General features: G+C 35.8%; 1 protein-coding gene and 1 pseudogene across 5 annotated transcripts in view; one reads left to right on the top strand and one right to left on the bottom strand.

The window, feature by feature from the left end:
- Window positions 1–21,219, top strand: part of RNF19A (ring finger protein 19A, RBR E3 ubiquitin protein ligase) — a 57,228-nt gene that overhangs the window by 30,630 nt on the left and 5,379 nt on the right. For 3 of the 5 annotated variants that reach the window (XM_067711629.1, XM_067711630.1, XM_067711632.1), the window contains exons 3-8: window positions 6,483–6,691; window positions 7,143–7,184; window positions 11,341–11,485; window positions 12,320–12,482; window positions 15,495–15,609; window positions 16,117–16,278. In XM_067711629.1, coding sequence (XP_067567730.1) covers window positions 6,483–6,691; window positions 7,143–7,184; window positions 11,341–11,485; window positions 12,320–12,482; window positions 15,495–15,609; window positions 16,117–16,278 — 836 coding nt within the window. Of the gene's footprint in view, window positions 1–3,405; window positions 3,591–6,482; window positions 6,692–7,142; window positions 7,185–11,340; window positions 11,486–12,319; window positions 12,483–15,494; window positions 15,610–16,116; window positions 16,279–21,219 lie in introns of those variants that run through there. The other 2 variants (XM_067711634.1, XM_067711633.1) reach the window with 2 other exon arrangements.
- Window positions 16,955–19,573, bottom strand: LOC137210670 (tigger transposable element-derived protein 1-like; annotated as a pseudogene).

Below are 21,219 nucleotides of genomic sequence, written 5' to 3' on the forward strand. Positions count from 1 at the left end.
GGAACATGTATTTTTAGAATTTTATTCTATCTATATGACTCTCATTCCCGTCCTCCAAAGAAGAGTTTTAGCCATAACTTGCCCGTCTTTTGACATGCTGGAAATGCTTTTGTAGGCTAACCTTTTAGAACAGAGAACAGGTCCAACTTTGATTTTCTCCCGAGGAAACAATACATGTGTCTGAGTAAACAAGAACCGAGTTGATACATAAGACACAGGAGACATATCAGCTTTCTTTTACTTCTTTTAATTAGCTAAAGAAGTTAGCTTTAGATATGCATCCCAAATGGCCTAACACTCCACCCTGAAATTAGACAGACTTCTGCAAATAATCTGGGCGGTTCTCTACAACCGTAGACCTCCCCTCCCCTACAGCATGTACTTGAAAGCAGAACAGAAAGCATCCTCTCTAGGAAAGCAGATCCTGAAAGGGGGAACCAGGAGATGAGCCTCACTTTGTCTAAACCGTCTCTCAAATATATTAATTAAGTCACTCCTTTTCCACGGAATAATAGTAACTTCTTGCTAATGGGATCATGAGCCTGTTGATTTGAATATAAAACTTGACTTTTCCCCTTAACTGGATCAAGTAATTTTGGTATTTCTGATTATATTTTCTTTGTTCTTTAAAGGTTGTGTTGAAGCTTTGTGCTTTTGGGGGAAAAGTTATCTTGGACTCCTGGATAATCTTTCTTTTCTTTTTTCTCATTTTTTAATTAAAAATTTTATTGAGACTATTATATCTTTCTTAGGATTCCATTTGATGTTTGGTATAGTTTGTTGTTCTTACTTGTTCCTTCATGAGGAATTTGCTCTAGGCAGAGTATACGACCCTAGTTGATATTCCTACCTCCTCACTGCTAATTTGTGGAACTCTAGTACTGTGAAACACTCCCAGGAAACACATGTCATGGTCAAATAAATTTGGAAAATAATGTTTACTATATATGTACATTATTGGTATGTTAAAAATTATTTTAGCAAATCCTATAGTAAAAAAACAAACAAAAAAGTACTTTAATTTTGCTTAGCATGTCCCTAACTTGACCATTGAGTTCTTTCTTAGTATGTTTCACCTATTAACAATCCAACAAATAGAAAATATTTCTGGAAAAACTGCCTGTTTCAGTCCTTTTCCGTCTTTCCCACTTTCTTCCTATCCCTCCACTGCTGCTAAGTAGGAATGTTTAAACATTTCAAGTAACTAGAGATCTTCAGCTGAAAAATAGAGACAGAAAGTAAGACCTGAGTTAAATAAGGGATCATAGAAGGAAATGGAACTATCTTCTGAACCAAGATTTGTGTACTCTTTAAGCCAGAGATGTTTACTTAGTTAACTAGTATTATTCAGTTATTTCTGTGACCTTCTGCTGAGCCTGTTATTTTCTCAAATAATACCTAATGCATTAGAGCATTGAAATTTTTCTTTAAAGCAAATATTTTGTATTTAATTTAGTTTTACCATTTGCTTCCATTATAATTTGAGAGCTGTTCTCCAGTGGAAAATAAGTTTGGCTCCCACACAATGAAAATCATCTTCAAGAGTCCTGACATTCTGTTTTCAAAATATGTGAATGCTAGGTACATTTAATTGCTCAATATATAATAGAATGTGCTTAACACAGTTACTAAGATTGAATGTGTATGAAAACGGAACACTTACATAGTAAACTCTCAATAATTGTTAGCATAAGAAAAAGGTTCTAGACAAAATACCCTAACTTTTATAGTTATCAAAATTCACAGTCATGAAAATATTTGGTTAGTATTGTTAAAGATAATCCTGTTTTTCTTTGGAATTTGCTTAGATTGAATGGGACTTAAATGTTTAGCTCTGGGGTAGGACATCTTAGCTTTTCTATTTAAAAAAATACTGCAGGGCTTCCCTGGTGGCGCAGTGGTTGAGAGTCCGCCTGCCGATGCAGGGGACACGGGTTCATGCCCTGGTCCGGGAAGATCCCACATGCCGCGGAGCGGCTGGGCCCGTGAACCATGGCTGCTGAGCCTGCGCGTACGGAGCCTGTGCTCCGCAATGGGAGAGGCCACAACAGTGAGAGGCCCACGTACCGCAAAAAAAAAAAAAAAAAATACTGCAGAGTAGCATAAAACAAGTTTGATGTACTTTATCTCTAACATTTGAGTACATATGATGTGCTGTAAACTAATTCTCTCTTTTCCTTTCCCCCACCTCTCTCTCCTCTTTCTCTCTCCTCTCTTTCTCTCCCTCCCTCCCTACACACACACACACACACACACACACACACACACACACACTGTTTTATTTAAACAACATAACTTTTTGTTATTACTAATTTTTAAAAAATTTATTTAATTTATTATTTTTGGCTGCGTTGGGTCTTCGTTGCTGCATGCGGGCTTTCTCTAGTTGTGGCGAGCAGGGGCTACTCTTCGTTGTGGTGCGCAGGCTTCTCATTGTGGTGGCTTTTCTTGTTGCAGAGCACAGTCTCTAGGCGCGTGGGCTTCAGTAGTTGTGGCTCACGGGTTCTAGAGTGCAGGCTCAGTAGTTGTGGCGCATGGGCTTAGTTGCTCCGCATCATGTGGGATCTTCCTGGTCCAGGGCTCGAACCCGTGTCCCCTGCATTGGCAGGCGGATTCTTAACCACTGTGCCACCAGGGAAGCCCTATTATGTCCTAATTTTTGAGATACATCAAAATCTACATTTTCACAAAAGCCAAGTGGCCAGATGTTTAATCAGTATTCATCCAAGGTCAAAGTCAAATATCACCAGTGATGAACTTTTGAGGTACAGGAATAAATATAAAATTTTATTTTAAGAATTTTTTAAAATTAGCCATCATATTAAATGTTTGACATCATGATGCGGGAATGGTAATTAACTAATTAGCTAACATGTCAGCTGTTAGTTTGCTCCCGGTAATTACACTGCATATTTTAAAAATTCTAAATAGATATCTATAAGCAGTCATTTTCAACAAGCTTAAGTCTCTAGACTCAAAACTTTAAGTAATTTTTATCTTAAAGCAGTTTATAAAACTCTTTGGAAATCTGATTATTGAAAAGAAAATATGAGTCCTCAGTTTTTTCGCCATAACCCTTCATGTTTTTATGGGTATTTTGCCAGATTTTGGAACTTGTGAAATTTTGAAATGGCAAAATTGACATTCTGCTTTTAATTCTTCTTGTCAAGATGTGAAGAATTCCCTAAAAGGGCTTTTTCTTGAAAGGCTGTCTCTAGATAGCCTAAATCACTAACTAGAAATTAAGTCAGTTCTTAAAAGTTTTGCTTAGTGATATACTAGTACACTGAACAGCCTCTACAAAGGTTAGAATTATGATATAGCCCAATTTCTGCTAATCTACCTCATATATTTTTATGAATATTTGTTTTCCCAGAAAGAATATTTTCTTCCTAGATTTATCTAGTTAAAGCAATCTCGATGTTCATATTTACTGTAAATCTGTTTCCCTGTTTAATTATTTGGAAGTTCTTAAGCTTGTGTCTAAATTTGGCTTTCACAATCATCACTAAGAATTACTGCATTTTATTCTTGCAGCACGGTGTACATTTACACTTCAGTTGTCCAGTAAGATTTCACCATATAAAGCAGTAAGCTTTTTACTTACATTATTTATATAGATGTAGAAATGATAATGGTCATTAATCAAGCATAAATGCAGAGGTACTAGAAATGTCATTGAAGCAGTCATTTGCTTATTTGGCCTTCTAAAGGTCAAGGCCAAAGCTGAAGCTGTTTTTGGCTGAATACTGAGGCTAAGCCAAACTTTAGTGAGTCCCTATTTTATGTTTGGGAAAACTTAGTTGTAGGGAGATTGCGTAGCTTACATAAAATTATACAGGTAATAAGTGGTAGAAGTGGAGTTTGGTAGTCTAAACTTTTCTTCTGCTTTTATAAATTGTGACTGAAAAAAATAGTTGGTCATAACATAGTCCCCTACACACACACGGGTTTCCGCATTCTGTCTCTCGCCTTCCCTCCTTTTTTCAAGGAAAAGTAGGATAGAGAAGAGGTTTAGAAGAGAATGCCATTTCCCTTTTACTGAAATTACTACTATTATAAAGACTGCTTTAGATTATGACTTGGGAGAAAATAAAGAGTCTTTCAAGAATTACTTTCTTTTTATTGAGACTCCAATGAATAAGCGGTCAGGGAAATGGAACTTTCCTAGATTACCCTGTGTTGGTTTAAATTGCCTTTAATTCAGTCGTGTTAGAACACATTTATGATAGACAATGGTAGTTGGAAAATGGCCTATCAAAAATAAATTGGGGGCTTCCCTGGTGGTGCAGTGGTTGGGAGTCCGCCTGCCGGTGCAGACGACACGGGTTCGTGCCCGGGTCCGGGAGGATCCCACATGCCGCGGAGCGGCTGGGCCCGTGAGCCATGGCCGCTGGGCCTGCGTGTCCGGAGCCTGTGCTCTGCAACGGGAGAGGCCACAGCAGTGAGAGGCCCGCGTACCGCAAAAATAAATAAATAAATTGGAATTTCATATGTAAAATTTAAGTTTAAAGGGTGAGATACTAAGGAAGCAAGAGGTCCAAAATTGGAGGAACTTCCTTACTCCTAACATTTTGCATAATTTAATAGATTATCTTGAAATTCAATAAAAATCTCTGTTACAACTATTATTTAAATTTTATTCCAGTAAGAAGAGGAGCCCTGAAAAACTCGCCTAAATTTCTAGGCAAAATGTTTGATATTTACAAAAGCCTCTTATGCATAGATGACTTGTTTGTTTCTCTTTCAAACACTAGGCTTTTTTAATTGAAAGTTTTATTGAGATGATTGTAGATTTATGTGTAGTTGTAAGAAATAATACAGAGATATTCTTTATATCCTTCAAACAGTTTTCCTCCGTGGTACCATTTTGCAAGGCTATAAAGCAATATCACAACTAGGATATCAATATTGATACAATCTACCTATCTTATTCAGACTTCCCCAGTTTTACTTGTATTTATCTTTGTGTGTGTATTTAGTTATATACCATTTTATCACCTGTAGGTTTGTGTATCCATATCTACCACCATAGTCAAGGTACTGAGCAATTCTGTCACAACAAATATCCCTCATATTGCTCTTTTTAAATACATCCACCTCGCTCCTGCCTGCTCCTTGACCCCACCCCATTCCTAACTGCTGGCCACCACTGATCTGTTTTCCATTTCTAAAATTTTGTCATTTCAAAAATGTTATATAAATAGAATCATAGGGCTTCCCTGGTGGTGCAGTGGTTGAGAGTCCGCCTGCCGGTGCAGGGGACACGGGGTTCGTGCCCCGGTCCGGGAGGATCCCACATGCCGCGGAGCGGCTGGGCCCATGAGCCATGGCCGCTGAGCCTGTGCGTCCGGAGCCTGTGCTCCGCAACGGGAGAGGCCACAGCAGTGAGAGGCACGCGTACCTCAAAAAAAAAAAAAAAATAGAATCATAAAGTATGTAACTGTTTGAGACTGACTTTTTTCACTCAGCATAATACCCCAGAGATTCATCCAAGTTAAGTGTATCAGTAGTTCCTTTTTGTTGTTGAGTAGTATCCCATGGTATATATGCATCACAATTTGTTTAACCATTCACCTGTTGAAGAAGGACATCTGGGCTGTTTCCAGTTTTGGGGCTATTACAAATAAAGCTGCTGTAAACATTTGTATACAGGCTTTTGTGTAAACTTAAGTTTTCATTTCTCTGGGATAAATGTCTAAGAGTGCCCAGAATTTATTTTAAGTCAGAAATTGTTAAAGTGCCAGAAATATTAACTCAGAAAATAGATATTAGTCACAAATCTGCTGTTCTCAGGTTTTTTTTCTGAAGCAAAGTAACAAATTTCCTGATGGAGAAATTAGAGTTTGTGTACCTTTTATTAGGAGATTGGCACCAAAGACAACTTCTGCCATGCATCTTAAAAACAAAAATATGAGAATTTATGCATAAACACAAGATATTCACAAAATGTATGAATTGGCCTCATTTGCTGATAGGTATAGCTGATCCATAGTCATTATAATTTTAAATAGGTAATTTTTTTATCTTTCTGATTTTAGCATTAACAAGTAGTTGTAAAAATTAGAAATATGTAAGTATATAAAGAAGAAAAAACCCTAATACCAGGGAAACTACTGTTAAGACTTTTGGTATATTTCTTTTTAGTCTTTTCTATGTGCATATAATACTAACTTAATAGAATTTTTATAAAATTAGGACTAGGCTATATATACAGTTTGGTGTCCTAAAGTTGAAAGTTAAAAGTTGAAAATTAAACTTTAATAATTTTTTTAGGCATTTATATGTCTTCATTTGTGAACTGTTTATTTTTTCCCCATTTTTATATTGATGAGATAGATAGTTTTAGGGTTTCTGACTGTTAGCTCATGCATAAATAGAAAACTTTTTCTGAAATAGCATTTAAATTGGATAGTATTTTTACTTAATGAGTATCTCTTATTTTACATCACATTTTAAATCTTTTTTCTTGTTCTGTAAAGGTATGCTGTGATAGCATTCGGATGTGCTAGCTGTCCAAAATTAACTTGTGGGCGAGAAGGCTGTGGAACAGAGTTTTGCTACCACTGTAAACAGATTTGGCACCCCAATCAGACCTGTGATGCTGCTCGACAGGAGAGAGCCCAGAGTTTACGTCTGAGAACTATACGTTCTTCGTCCATTAGTTATAGTCAAGAGTCTGGAGCAGCAGGTATTTACATCTAACTTCTTCTAGTAAATATTTGACACATATAGAACACCAGTTATTTTAATTTAAAAATGTAATATTCAGTCCTTATATCCTTTCAATTTTCTAAAGTGTTTTACGTGTTAGCATTTCTGTCCCAGAAGCACTCATTCTTTCTGTAGAAGAAAGTGGTATTGAGTTGGAAAGATTTTATTGTCCAAAAAAAAAGGAAGAAAGGAAGTGTCAGTGATGATTTATATAACTGATAGCTGAAGGTGGTCTGAAACTGATGTTTATAAAGGTGTTTTATGCAAAGCTTAGCAACTATTTTAAAAAATATATTAATTTTGAATATATTACCCTTAGAGATTATTTCTCATTGTATAAATATCACCCAGTTACAGATTTAAAACAGTATTTATTTTTGGAATCCTTTTCATTTACATGTTTTGTGAAATACAATTTTTATTTACAGATATTACCAATTCCAGGATCAGGGATTCAGAATCATACCTTGGTGAGGAGTACACTAAGAACTTTGTGTCTTTGGCTAGGAGTTTAAAAATTACTTGGAGATCTGTACATGAGCAAACATATACATCTCATAAATCTTAAAAAAATTTTTAAAAAGTCTGACCATCTTAATGTTCTTTGAATAAAAATTCAAAAAAACTAATATTTCGTAGAATTTTCACTGTTTATTGGAACTTCAGTCATTTTTAGAAAAATATTAACTTTTTTCATTGATTATAAAAGGAAAAAACTTGGAAAATACAGAAATTTATCAAGAAAATAATTTACATTCCTACCAGCAGTGTATTAAAATAGTCATGTACTTTATGCTACTAGAAAAAAAAGTCTTAATATTTAAAGTTGAATTTAAAATTAAATAAACTTTAAATTCAACACTTAATATTTTATACAATGGACATGGATTTTCTTGCTTGTTCACTGGTTGACTTGTTTTATTTCCTTTCCTAAAGATTTGGGGTAGAACTCCAAAGGTATTAATAATAATCTGTAGATATTGGTTCAGAAGCAATTCAGAGAGGACCTGAGTATACCTAAACTGTCCTCTGTAGAGTCAGCTATAGCTATTAAGTGGTCCCCTTGGAAATGATATCCCTCTTCTCTAACTGGGGATGGATATTTATTGCTTACAGGACACACAGACATATAGAGTAGGAGAATGGACTCTGGAATCATCGTCTGGATTCGAATTCCAGCTTCTTCACTTATTCTCTGTGTGACCCTGAGCAAGTTACTTGCCTCATCTATAAGATAAAGATACTAATAATACTTAAATCCATAAGGTTGAAACATTTCCTAGCTCATAGTAAGTGCTTTGGCTATATGAGATAGGGAAACTTAGACAAACCACAGTCCCCTGCTAGAGATTTGCATATATCTGAACCATCATTAAAGGAAAAAAAAAAAAGAAAAGAAATGGCTAAGAGATGACTTCTGTTATTAATTTTAAAGTAAACATCATGATTTAGTCACATCCCAGAGAATGTTGGTCTTCCTTATAGTCATCGTGGGGGATTTTATGTTTATTTAGCAGTGCTGTCCTGGAATGCCTTACTGGTCATAACCCCTATACGTTCACTTAAAATTATCCCTTTAATGTGAGTTTGATTTCTGGGGATAACCAAAAGTTCCGTTGCAGCTAAGTTTAACACCTAGAGTAACATGCCAAGTTGAATCACTGGTTTGGTGTGGATCCAAAGTCAGATGTGCTTATATGATCATGAGTGTGACTTTTTATATATATAAAGTAGCTTTGAAAGTAATTATGAAAGAAAAACTTCCAAATGAATTGAGTTAAATAGTAGCATTGTTGGAATAGCCTCCCTCCCAAGGTGATTATTTTAAAAAATAAACTTCATTTGGAATTTTTCCATGTTGATTTAAAAATCTTATCTCATTGTTCTGAAAATATAAGGTACATGCATTTTCACCTACAGTGTTCCAAAAATAAAAGCTTTCAGAACAAAAGTTTAGTGGTAGTTTCCTTGATGTAATCTATAAAAAAATTAAAACTTTGAACTTGGCTTTTCACTGACTTGTGGAAAGACAAGAGGAAAGTAAACTACCATCTGAAATAGTTTTATTAATTCCTGTTGTTCTGGGTATCGTGGTGTTTTTTGGTCTCTCGTTGTCATGATACATTAAAAAATAGTCTGCACTTTTAATAATAATTGCTTGGTATAATAATTGGTTGGCTATTTCTTTCTAATCAGTTACCTGAAGTTAAATAAGTATGCTTAATTATATGGTACATTAAATAATTTCTATTATGATTATATTTGTCTTTAAACTCTGACAGTATTGCATCTACATGAGACTCTTATAGCTACCAGGGAGTTAACACACTTTGAGTTACTGCATTTTAAATGAAACACATATTTTTCATTTTTGTTACCATGTTTCTCCCCCTTTATAAAAATATATTTAATTGGCTCAGCTCCCCACCTACCCCTATCCCCTATTACTACCACCCCTAAAGATATTCACTGTTAACATTTTGTTTTAAGTCTTTATAGGCAATGTTGCAGGGGCAGGGGAGTTTTAAAACAATTTTTGAGAACATAATATTTGGTAACCCAGTGTTTTTTTCTTAATATGACAATGGCACATATTTTAACAACAAATAGAAATATAGTAATTTAAAAAGACAAAAGCTTTGCCAAACACTTTAAATAGAAATGGAAAACATTTTTTTTTTTTTTTTTGTATAAAGGAGCTGTGGATTAATTGATGCTTGGGGAGTGGGGCATCATTTGACCATCTAATCATTAAAACAGTTTTATTTAGGATTTTTGCATTTGGAGACTATTTTGAGAGAAATACATTATCTAATGTGCACAGTAAAAATTTTTTTTTCCAGTTTGTTGTTCCAGAAACGAGACAAAGCAGACAAAACAGCTTTTTGTAGACAAACAAGTATGCAGAGAGTGAAAGCATGCAAGTACAAATATATAAAAGAGACACATATCATTAGATTGCTTATGGTGTTAATTCTCTAACATGTAATCTTAGCATATTAAAAGGCCTTTTTGTGTTTTTAGAACCATGAAAATGAATGGGAATATCACCTGTCAGTTTGTTCTGAAGATTGCATATGTCAGAGCCAAAGCCTGAGTCTTTTTACTCTCACCACTAATTGGGATATTTACTATTTGAGAATACTCTGAAATGAGGAAGTTTATCAATTAATATGCCACTTAAGCAGAGTATTAGCATTTCTTTAATGTACTAGCTATTATATTAGCTATAAAAGCCAGCTTTTTTTCATTCATGCCCAGTGTTAAAAACATTTTCATGCAGACTTTGTGTTCTTTGGATCGTTTAAATCATGACTTATGGATTTTTAAATTTTTATATTCTAGTAATTATGTGTTTTGGTCTGGCTGCATAGAGTTGTCAGTTTGCTCAAAATTGTTTGAATCGTTAAAACAGTAATTGTGAGCATCGACCAGTTCTTAAGTTAAAAAACAGCTTTGGCCCTAAATGAAGCGCTAAGGAAACCTGAATTCACTGATAAAGCACAGGTAAAATTTGACCATAAAACTTGTAGAAAGGAAAATAGAATATAGCTTAATGCTTATCATGTAAGAAATTGAAACAAATACTTGAATTCAGTGGCTTGCACTATACATATCTTTTCTTAACTGTCTTATGTGTAGTTCGAAAATACAGGTGATTACTAGTAACAGTAAATAATTACTGGTTGCTATTTAAATAGATGCCAAAGTTCAAAATAGTTGCATAATTTGAGATAACTCTTATTCTGTGTCAGCGATTCCTAAAGTTATGTACCACTTGATTGTAACTTGGCATCTTTGTGCATTGTAACCATATTACTATACACGAAGCATACCACAGCATTTGAATAAATGAATAAAATGGACGACGTTAACTAATTAAAAACAGTCATGAGCATAACCAACAAATGGTTGCTTTAATTCTGAAACTATTTTCCATTAAGTGTTTATAACCATACAACCCGTACTTAACCTCTTACCTCCTCCCTTTTATCTGAGTTCTGATTCTTTGCAAGGCTCATCTATCTATTGTATGAATTAAAATACGAGAAAAAGGCTGCTTTTCTACAGATACCTGTATTATTTTTACAGTGCCTATAGTTGATGTTACCTAGAAGAGAGGAGTAGACTCATAGTGCTATTTTTATGTAGTGCTTCAGGTTACTATCAAATTGTCACTTGCTGTTAGTATTCATTCACTAAAGGAATAGTATACAGAATATCTACATTTAATTTAAGTGGAGATGGTTAGAAAAGTCCTAGAACTTGAAGTGCTGCTCATTGAAGACAGCTATGGGGTGGGGGACAAAGACAAACTTTATATAGTTCCCGGTTTGCCTCGAGCTGCCCTTGGTTCTCATTTCTCTTTTTATTATTTTGTTATTCTTTATTCTCATTGTTCTGCTACTGTTGGAAAAATGTTTACAGTTTGAAAATTTAATGTAAAATATGTTCCTTTCCTTGGAAGGGAAAAAAAAAGTGCTTTATATACTAAAATTAGCAGGCTAAAGCTATCGGTTAACAAACCATACATGTTAAGATATTTTGGCAGTGCTATAATTATCTACTAGAAATTGTTATTTTTAGACCAGTCTTGTATACTAAACATGTCTATTTTCTTAATAGCTGATGATATAAAACCATGTCCACGGTGTGCTGCTTATATAATAAAGATGAATGATGGGAGCTGTAATCACATGACATGTGCTGTCTGTGGTTGTGAGTTTTGTTGGTTGTGTATGAAAGAAATCTCGGATTTACATTATCTAAGGTAAGCTTATAGAAGGGGCTATTTATATCTAAATATAATTTTATATTGTAAGACAAAAGGACTTTTTTTGGAAACAGCATTATCCTTAGTATTCTTAAGCTTGGAATTTATATGATACTTGAAGAGATCTATTTTATTCTAGCTATATAAATTTAATAGGAACCCAATTATTGTGCCAGTCATTTGAGATTAATAACTAGTCAAAAATAGGAAATGGAAATTTCTTCTTTTTTTTTGTTTGGCTTTGTTTTGTTTGTTTGTTTTTTGGCTGCACCGCGCAGCTTGTGGAATCTTAGTTCCCCGACCAGGAATTGAACCTGGGCCTGACAGTGAAAGCACCAAGTCCTAACCACTGGACTGACAGGGAATTCCCGGCTTTGTTTTTTGTTAAACTAGAAAGTTAGCATTTAATACCCCATGTAATTATGGTAGGTCATAAATATTTCCATTTAATTTTCTCATAAATTTCCTCATTTAGGCCACTAAGTGAGTTTATGATATAATCAGATAATTATGTGCCTAAAACAGGGATAAAATAAGCATATTTTGCATTAATTTACTCTTCCAAAACTAACCTAAGGTTTTGAGGCTAATGGAGGACTAGGGATAAATGTTTAACCTGAATCCCAGTTATCAGTATCCTTTCAATGTAATTTATGGTGGTGCTTACCTTGATATTTTAGCTTTTAGTAAACTCAGAATTCAAAGAAAGGGGGAAAAAATCCTCATTCCTAAATTTGAGAATTCTTTTATAGTTATTGCTGAATGTATTGTAGTAAATTGTTACTGTGATGTTTTGCAACAGTTACTTTACACTGTAATTTTTTCCTTTAGTCCATCAGGATGTACTTTTTGGGGGAAGAAACCCTGGAGCCGAAAGAAGAAAATATTGTGGCAGCTGGGAACACTTGTTGGTGCTCCCGTAGGAATTGCTTTAATAGCTGGCATTGCTATCCCTGCCATGATTATTGGCATTCCTGTATATGTGGGCCGTAAGGTAAAATGCTTGATTCCTTGTTAATTTATTATCTTATTTTAAATCTTTAGATTTAGGATTGATGGTTTTGCTTTGTGTTTGTTTTGTTTTTTTATTTATTTGTTTTGAAAGACAAAGGTCATTTTTGGTATCTTAAGTGTAAAACGGTTACTGTTTTTTCATAAGGTAATAAATTTTCAGTGTTTGGCAAGCTTATATGTATGCATAAAAAGTAGACTTGCTTTAAAATTATCTGAATCTTCAGTACATTTGCATTATAAACTTTACATATAAAATATTAAAGAATCCACACCTGACATTTTTTCTCATGGGTATGTCCTTGTAAAGTCAGGTCTATAAGGTTAATAGAGAAATAACATATGCCCTCAGGCAAAGAATAATTAGCCAGTTCCTGAATTATTTCCAACTTGAATTCAAAGCTTTTGTTTTCTTCAGATTACTGCTATTAGTAAATACACTATTTTGTAGATTACAACAATTTTGTGAAAGTCTGAACACCCAATACTTGCTGCTGGCCTGAGTGATACTTCATTGGCTAAGCAAATAATTCTTTTTTGAAAGATTAAAGGGATAATTTACAAAGTGGCTAAGAAGTCTGCTGCTGCCTAAATTAGTAGAATATCAGAATTGAGAAGTAACCTCAGAAATTATCTAATCCCAACCCTGTAGCCAAGCAGAACAAAGTATAGGAATTTTAAAAAGGGGAACTAACATTTGTTGAGTTCTAACTGTGTGGTAGATGTTTTATATACCTTGACTCATTTTAACCTCACAGCAATTTATATGTTAGAATATTGAAGTTTAGGAAAATTTATGTAATTTATCTTTAGTTACACAGGAAGAAGCAGAGCTGGGATTTAAACCCAGATGCACAAATTCTTTATATAAGATCCCTGATAAATTTCAAGCTATCCATTTGGGCACTTCAGTGATGGGGAAACCACCAACTCATGAGGCAGCCCATTCTGTTGCCAGGGAGCTGTAAGTGTTAGAAAATTCTTATGTTGAGTCAGAATCCATTTCCCTTTTAATTGTTTCATTTAATTCTAGTTCTGACTTTCAGGACTCAAGACAAGGCTGATCCTCTTTCATACAACAGCCATGTTTTTTTATGTTCAACACATATTACTTTTATAATTAGAAATAACAGTACATACTATTTTTTAAATTAGCTTGAGACTGAGGACAAACATATTTATGGGCCGAATGTTTATTTCAGAAGGTAATTGTTTAAGGTCCCAAACATAATACTGATTATAATAATTTTTCGTAAGTTGTCCAAAGCAAAGTTTTGCCGAAAACAAAACTATTCAGATACTTAGAAGTAGAAGGGAAAGAAAGACTGTTGTACTGCATACACCTACAAATAATTTATAGAGGAGAGATTATTTACCTCATTGTTCAGTCTTAGGTGCAGTAACGAGTCTCCTTTTTTCAAACCTGTACTCAAATGGTTGCAAGTTGATGAATTAGTTTTCCACTGAAACAGTGTTCTCTGGGGTGTGTAGGGTATAAACCAGCCCAGGAAAACCTATTACATTGATAAAGTACCTAAAAGCTGAGCCTTTCTTTACAATAACAAATAGCAAATGTGGCACAAAATAGTAAAACAGAAAAAATTAAGTTGAACCAGAAGTAGTGGGATGATATGATCACTGTAATTGAACATTGGTGCTTGAGGATGTGGAATTATCTGGAAGACTCTTTCTCCTGGCAGCCTGCCTTTGCAAGTTTGCTCCATCAGTTTGTAGCTTTGTCTTTTTTCTGCTTCAGTGCTGAGTTTTGTAGGAATGGGGGTGGTGAGGAACAGGTATTAGCTAGAGTACTGAAGGATAATGAAAGGTACTTTGGGAAGGTCTGCCATCTCTGCCTGTATGGACTATTTAGGAAGTGTAGAGACCCATTCCCTGGAACATATAGTCAGTTCTGGGAAACAGAATTCTGACTAGGAAATAGAAATGTTCCTTTCCCCATGCATGTTTTGCCCACCTCCCCATCCCAGCTTTTTCACTGTTTAATACATCCCGTAAGACTCATTGTACTTTACAGCCTTCAGAATAACCACATAATAATGATAGATTACTTTATTATGCCTCATCTGTAATATTGTTTTTAAGTCAAGTATTTTACTTTAGAGACTACCTGTACCCTTTTGAGGCTGTTTTGAATCTGTCTTGAAACAGGGGGAAATGTACTTTATTAGCTTTAGCCCTTGAAAATCACAAGAACAAAGATACTGAGCTATTTCCTGAAGTTCATATAATAATCTCACAAGTAACTTTCATGGTGATATTAAGTTCTGTTTATTAACAACACCTGTACTCTACAAAGATGCCAAGTAGATCTAACTCCTGTCCTCTGGCAACATTATTTGTTCTTTTTTTCTCTCTGTACCCCTTACTTTGAGCTGTAAATGAGAGCCCAGGATCCTGAGTCATTTGATAACATTTTTCTTCATAAAAAGGGATCTGAGAAAAAAATTGATTCTATTTAGTGATGTTTGCTTATTAGTACTGCTTTTTAAGGTCAGGTTTTTTTTTTTTTTTTTTTTTTTAGAGACTGTGTAAACCTCTCCTAGGAGCCAACTAATTAGGGATGCTTATTTAGAATTCTGTGGAATGATACATTTCTTAGAAGTAATCCTGTTGATCTAACATCCAACTCATAACTATGTTGAAAATAATGTTCTTAATTCCTTCTTCTTTGCTCAAAACATGATTTATACTGTTCTTGAATAAGATTATAAGGACTACTTTTACTCAAGATTGATTAAACACAGAGTAAAATCTATTAAATCACTGTCTTATGTAACCAAACTATTAATAAGGAGCAAATTATAAGAATATGGTTTAAGAACAATAATATGTTTACCTTGAATTTGGACACTTAACTATGAAATTTTAAGGTAAATCACTTTAAACTTCTAACAAATGTAGGTCTATTTCATTTAAATTAAATATGTAATGTGTTTTTTCTTTAACCCATCACCCCCATTTTTCTTTTTAATTCAAGATTCACAATCGATATGAAGGCAAGGATGTTTCAAAGCACAAACGGAATTTGGCCATAGCAGGTGGTGTAACATTGTCTGTAATCGTATCTCCAGTTGTAGCTGCAGTAACTGTAGGTAAGAAATGCTTAAAAATTCTAATTACCTCAAATTTTATAGAATTAAAGTTTTGTGGAAGAATTTTGAAAAACAGAGCATTATATTGTTGAAGATAAGAGAGTTACTTCATTTATTTATTTAGGGGCAGTTTGAGCCTACAGATAGCCTCTCATTCTGTAACTATATTGGTTAAAAGTAATATAAACTCAAGAGCCTAGCCTTAGGGATAGTTGGTAAATTATTAGTGGTTAATATCCCTTCCTCCCCACCAAAACACCGTTTAGATCCCTGGCACTGAAAAAGAAAAAAGATTTACGTCTTTTTTTTAACCTCATATGTGTCACCTGAGGCTAGAAGCTTTGAATCTGCTTGCATCCTTTAATAGTTGGGTAAATCCGCTTTTGGCAAGAGTTGCAGAACCCTAACACTTTTCTCCTGTACACCTTCTCTTGAAAAGACTTTCTGAAATGTGTGTTTCTGTAATTTATTTTTTGGTTTGTAATGACCAATTTAATTCCTCTTTAGGTATTGGTGTTCCTATTATGTTAGCTTATGTCTATGGTGTTGTTCCGATTTCTCTCTGTCGAAGCGGAGGTTGTGGGGTCTCAGCAGGCAATGGAAAAGGAGTCAGGATTGAATTTGATGATGAAAATGATATAAATGTTGGTGGGACAAACACAGCTGTAGGTAAGTCCTTTCAGCAAAGGAAGAAAATGTACGTACTAGTAGTAATAGTGTAAGGCTGTAGGTAACATGCAAGTCAGAATTCCCATTGGTCTCTTACTAGCCCTAATAGTATTCACCCAGAAGTACATCAGAGAAATGAGCTGCTGAGGAAAGGTGAATGGATGAAAGAGGGTGGGATGGTTCTGGGTACCTATAACCTCCGATGGAAATGTAATGTCTTAGAAATTCTAGATTATTTTGTGTAAAATGTTACAAATCAGTAATAAAAGGACAGAAGAGAACTGCAGTTCATAAAAGAAGAAATGCAGATGCCCAATGAGTAGAAAATATCTTTAACCTAATGTTATTCAAAGAAATAGGAATTATAACAAAAACTGGAACATATAAAGGCCCTCATAGACTACCATTAGGAGTACAAGTTAATAAGCTTTTTTAAATGTGCATGTTCTTTTTAAAGAAATTCCCACAGTTCTCGTTAAAGAAATTGTCTTAGGGAAGTACAGGCATACCTTGGAGATGTTGTAGGTTCGCTTCCAGACCACCGCAATAAAGCAAATATCACAATAAAGCAAGACATGAATTTTGGGGTTTCCCACTGCATATAAAAGTTATGTTTACACTATACTGTATATTAAGTATCTACCTGAATTTAAAAATACTTTATTGCTAAAAAATTTTAATCATGTGAGCCTTCAGCAAGTCATAATCTTTTTGCCAGTGGAGGGTCTTGCCTGGATGTTGGTGGCTGCTGACTGATCAGGGTGGTGGTTACTGAAGGCTGGGGTGGCTGTGGGAATTTCTTAAAATACGACAACAGTGAAGTTTGCCGTATCAATTGGCTCTTCCTTTCACGAATGATTTCACATGCAATGCAGTTTGGTAGCATTTTACCCACAGTAGAACTTCTTTCAGAATTGGAGTCAGTCCTCTCAAATCCTGCCACTGCTTTATCAACTAAGTTTATGTAATATTCTACATCCTTTCTTGTCATTTCAACAGTCTTCATAGCATCTTCAACAGGAGTAGATTCCATCTCAAGAAACCACTTTCTTTGCTTATCCATCAGAAGCAACTACTCATTCATGAAAGTTTTATCATGAGATTGCAGCAATTCAGTCACATCTTCAGGCTGCGCTTCTAGTTCTCTTGCTCTTTCCACCACATCTGTAGTTACCTTCTCCACTGAAGTCTTGAACTCCTCAGAGTCATCCATGACAGTTGGAATCAGCTTCTTTCCAACTCCTGTTAATGTTGATATTTTGACCACTTCCCATGAAACTGTGAATGTTCTTAATGGCATCTAGGATGGTGAACCCTTTTCAGAAGGTTCTCAATTTACTTTGTCCAGATTCATCAGAGGACTCATTGTCTGTGGCAGCTATAGCCTTACAGAATGTATTTCTTAAATCATAAGACTTGAAATTTGAAACGACTTCTTGATCTGTGGGCTGCAGAATGGGTGTTGTGTTTGCAGGCATCTTGTCCTACATCTCCATCAGAGCTCTTGGGTCACCAGGTGCATTGTCAATGAGCCAGTAATATTTTGAAAGGAATCTTTTCTTTTTCTGAGCAGTAGGTCTCAACAGTGGGCTTAAAATATTCAGTAAGCTATGTTGTAAATAGATGTGCTGTCATCCAGGATTTGTTGTTCCATTTATAGAGCACAGGCAGAGTAGATTTAGCCTAATTCCTAAGGGCCCTAGGATTTTTGGAATGGTAAATGAGCATTGGCTTCAACTTCAGGTCACCAGCTGCATTGACCCCTAGTAAGAGGGTCATCCTGTCCTTTGAAGCTTCAAAGCCAGGCATTGACTTCTCCTCTCTAGCTATGAGAGTCCTGAACAGCATCTTCTTCCAATATAAGGTGTTTCATCTGTATTAAAAATCTGTTATTTAGTGTAGCCACCTTCATTAAGCATCTTAACTAGATCTTCTGGATAACTTGCTGCAGCTTCTACATCAGCACTTGCTGCATCACCTTGCTTTTTTATGTTACGGAGACGGCTTCTCTCCTTAAAGCTCATGAACCAACTCTGCTGGCGTCAGACTTTTCTTCTGCAGTGTCCTCACCTCTCTCAGCCTTTGTAGAATTAAAGACAGTTAGGGCCTTGTTCTGGATTAGGCTTTGGCTTGAGGGAATGTTGTGGCTGTTTTGATCTTCTATCCAAACTACTACAGCTTTCTGCATATCAGCAATAGTCTGTTTTGCTTTCTTATCATTCATGTGTTCACTGGAGTAGGACTTTTAATTTCTTTCAAAACTTTTTCCTTTGTGTTCACAGCTTGGCTAAATGGCACAAAAGGCCTAGCCTTTCAGCCTGCCCTAGCTTTCAATGTACCTTCCTCACTAAGCTTAATCATTTCTACCTTTTGATTTAAAGTGAGAGATGTGCAATTTTTCTTTTCACTTAAACATTTAAGAGGCCATTGTAGGGTTATTAATTGGCCTAATTTCAATATTGTTGTGTCTTAGGGAATAGGGGGGCCCGAGGAGAAGGGAGAGAGATGGGGGAACAGCCCATTGGTGGAGTGGTCAGAACCCATACACATTTATCAATTAAGTTAGCTGTCATATATGGGTGCGGTTCATGGCACCCCAAAACAATGACAATAGTAACATGAAAGATCACTGATCGCAGATCGCCATAACAAATATAATAATAATGAAAAAGTTTGAAATATTCCAAGAATTACCAAAATGTGACACAGAGACGCAAAGTGAGCAAATGATGTTGGGAAAATGGCGCTGATAGACTTGCTTAAAGCAGGGTTGCCATAAACCTTTCATTTGTTTAAAAAACAAACACAGTATCTTTTTTAAATTAATTAATTAATTAATTAACTTTTGGCTGCGTTGGGTCTTCTTTGCTGCGCGCGGGCTTTGTCTAGTTGCAGCGAGTGGGGGCTACTCTTCGTTGTGGTGCATGGGCTTCTCATTGCGGTGGCTTCTCTTGTTGCAGAGCACGGGCTCTAGGCACGCAGGCTTCAGTAGTTCTGGCGCGCGGGCTTAGTTGCTCCACGGCATGTGGGATCTTCCCAGACCAGGGCTCGAATCCGTGTCCCCTGCATTGGCAGGTGGATTCTTAACTACTGCGCCACCAGGGAAGTCCCAACACAGTATCTTTGAAGCGCAATAAACTGAGGTTTGCCTGTAATCAGGCATATGTGCAAAGATAATGTTCTCTTCCTTACCTCCCGTTCTCGCTTGAACTCACTCCAATCAGATTTTGGTCCCTACCATTCCAAAATTTCCTCTCTGCCACTCCACCAAAGCAGAGTCACCAGTCACCTCCATGTTACCAAATATAGTGGTCAATTCTTGATTTTCATCTTACTGTAACAGTACACCTGACATGGTAGAGCATGCCCTCCTTCTTAAAACATTTTCTCTACTTGTTTTCTGGATAACCACTTCTCATCTCATCATATCTCCTGGCCACTCCTCAGCTTTCTTTGCTGGTTCATTTTCCTCTCCTAACCTCTAAATTTTGGAGTTTCCCAGGGCTCTCAGTTCTCAGATTTCTCTTCTTTATCTACACGCACTCCCTAGGTAATCTCCTCTGTTAAATAATATATAGACAAACCACTCTTCAGTTTATGTTTAGGCTAGAACTGTCCTCTAAACTTCAATTCATACATCTAACTCTTCTACCTAAGCTGCACTGGAACGTCTAACAAGAATTCCAAGCTTAAGAGTCTGTAACCAGACTCTTCACTCTAAAACCTGTTGTCCTCTCAGTCATCCTTCCCTTGTTTAGTAGCCTCTTCATTCTTGCTGTTGCTGTGCCAAAACCTTTGCTGATGATGACTCTCCCTTCTCCCTTTTTACCCTACGTCTGATCCGTCAGCAAGTTCTGCTGCTTCCTTCAGTATTTAGCCATAATTCCACCATTTCTCACCATCTCTACTGCTATTCCACTAGTCCAAGCTACTCTCTTTTATCCTGGGTTATAGTAATAGCCTCTTAAGTGATCCATCAGCTTTCAGCTTCCACTCACCATTCCACATAATGATATTTCTAAAACATAAGTTAGATCTAACTTGTGTTCAAAATTCTCCCAGTGCTTCTAACTGTACCAGGGGCGGGGGGATGGAATCGACAGTTGCTACCATGGCCCATAAGTCCCCCTCTGGTCTTTCCTGAGCTACATCTCTGAACTCTTCCCTTATATCACCTGTCCTTAATGTTGAGGATGCCAAACATACTTCCACTTATAGGCTTTTAAACTTGCATTTTCCTCTGCCTGGAATACTCTTCCCCCAGATAATTTCATGGCTCACCTCTTCACTTCCTTTGAGTCTCTACAGGTGTTACATAATCAGAGAGGCCTTCTCTGATCATACTATATAAAACAGTACACAGGCGCTTGCGTGTGCACACACAGACACGCACTCCTCATCACTCTCACTGCCCTTTACTCACTCCCCTTTACTCTGCTTTATTTTTTCTCACAGCATTTATCACCATATAATTTTATTTATTGCTCTCCCCAACTAGAGTGTAAGCTTTTTGAGGGCAGGTTGTTCGTCTCTTTGATCCACTGTGTCCCCAGTACTTAGAAACAGAGTTGGGTTATATAATAGGAACTCAAATATTGGAGCAAATAAATAAATCCTCCAATATAAAGCCTGTGAAAAGTATTGTAAGATTGGAATATAGTGGTATCAGATCTTGAAATAGCTTGTAGACAGTCAGAACTGTGGAATATATCAAGAAGTCAACTTTTGGCCCATTCTTATTGTCCTAGAGAATACTAAGCTCTTTAAATAACACCCTTATTGAAAACTGTCACATAATTTTTCTCAAAGGCAGCTAAATTCTTCAACCATCAGGTTCTTTATAGAATTCCTAAATCTTCTTGATTTTCTTGTAAAGTACAGGCATACTTCATTTTATCGCACTTTGCAGCTAATTGCATTTTTTGCAGATTGAAGGCTTGT

The sequence above is a fragment of the Pseudorca crassidens genome, chromosome 17 (genome assembly GCF_039906515.1).
Source record: "Pseudorca crassidens isolate mPseCra1 chromosome 17, mPseCra1.hap1, whole genome shotgun sequence".
NCBI classification, from domain to species: domain Eukaryota; kingdom Metazoa; phylum Chordata; class Mammalia; order Artiodactyla; family Delphinidae; genus Pseudorca; species Pseudorca crassidens.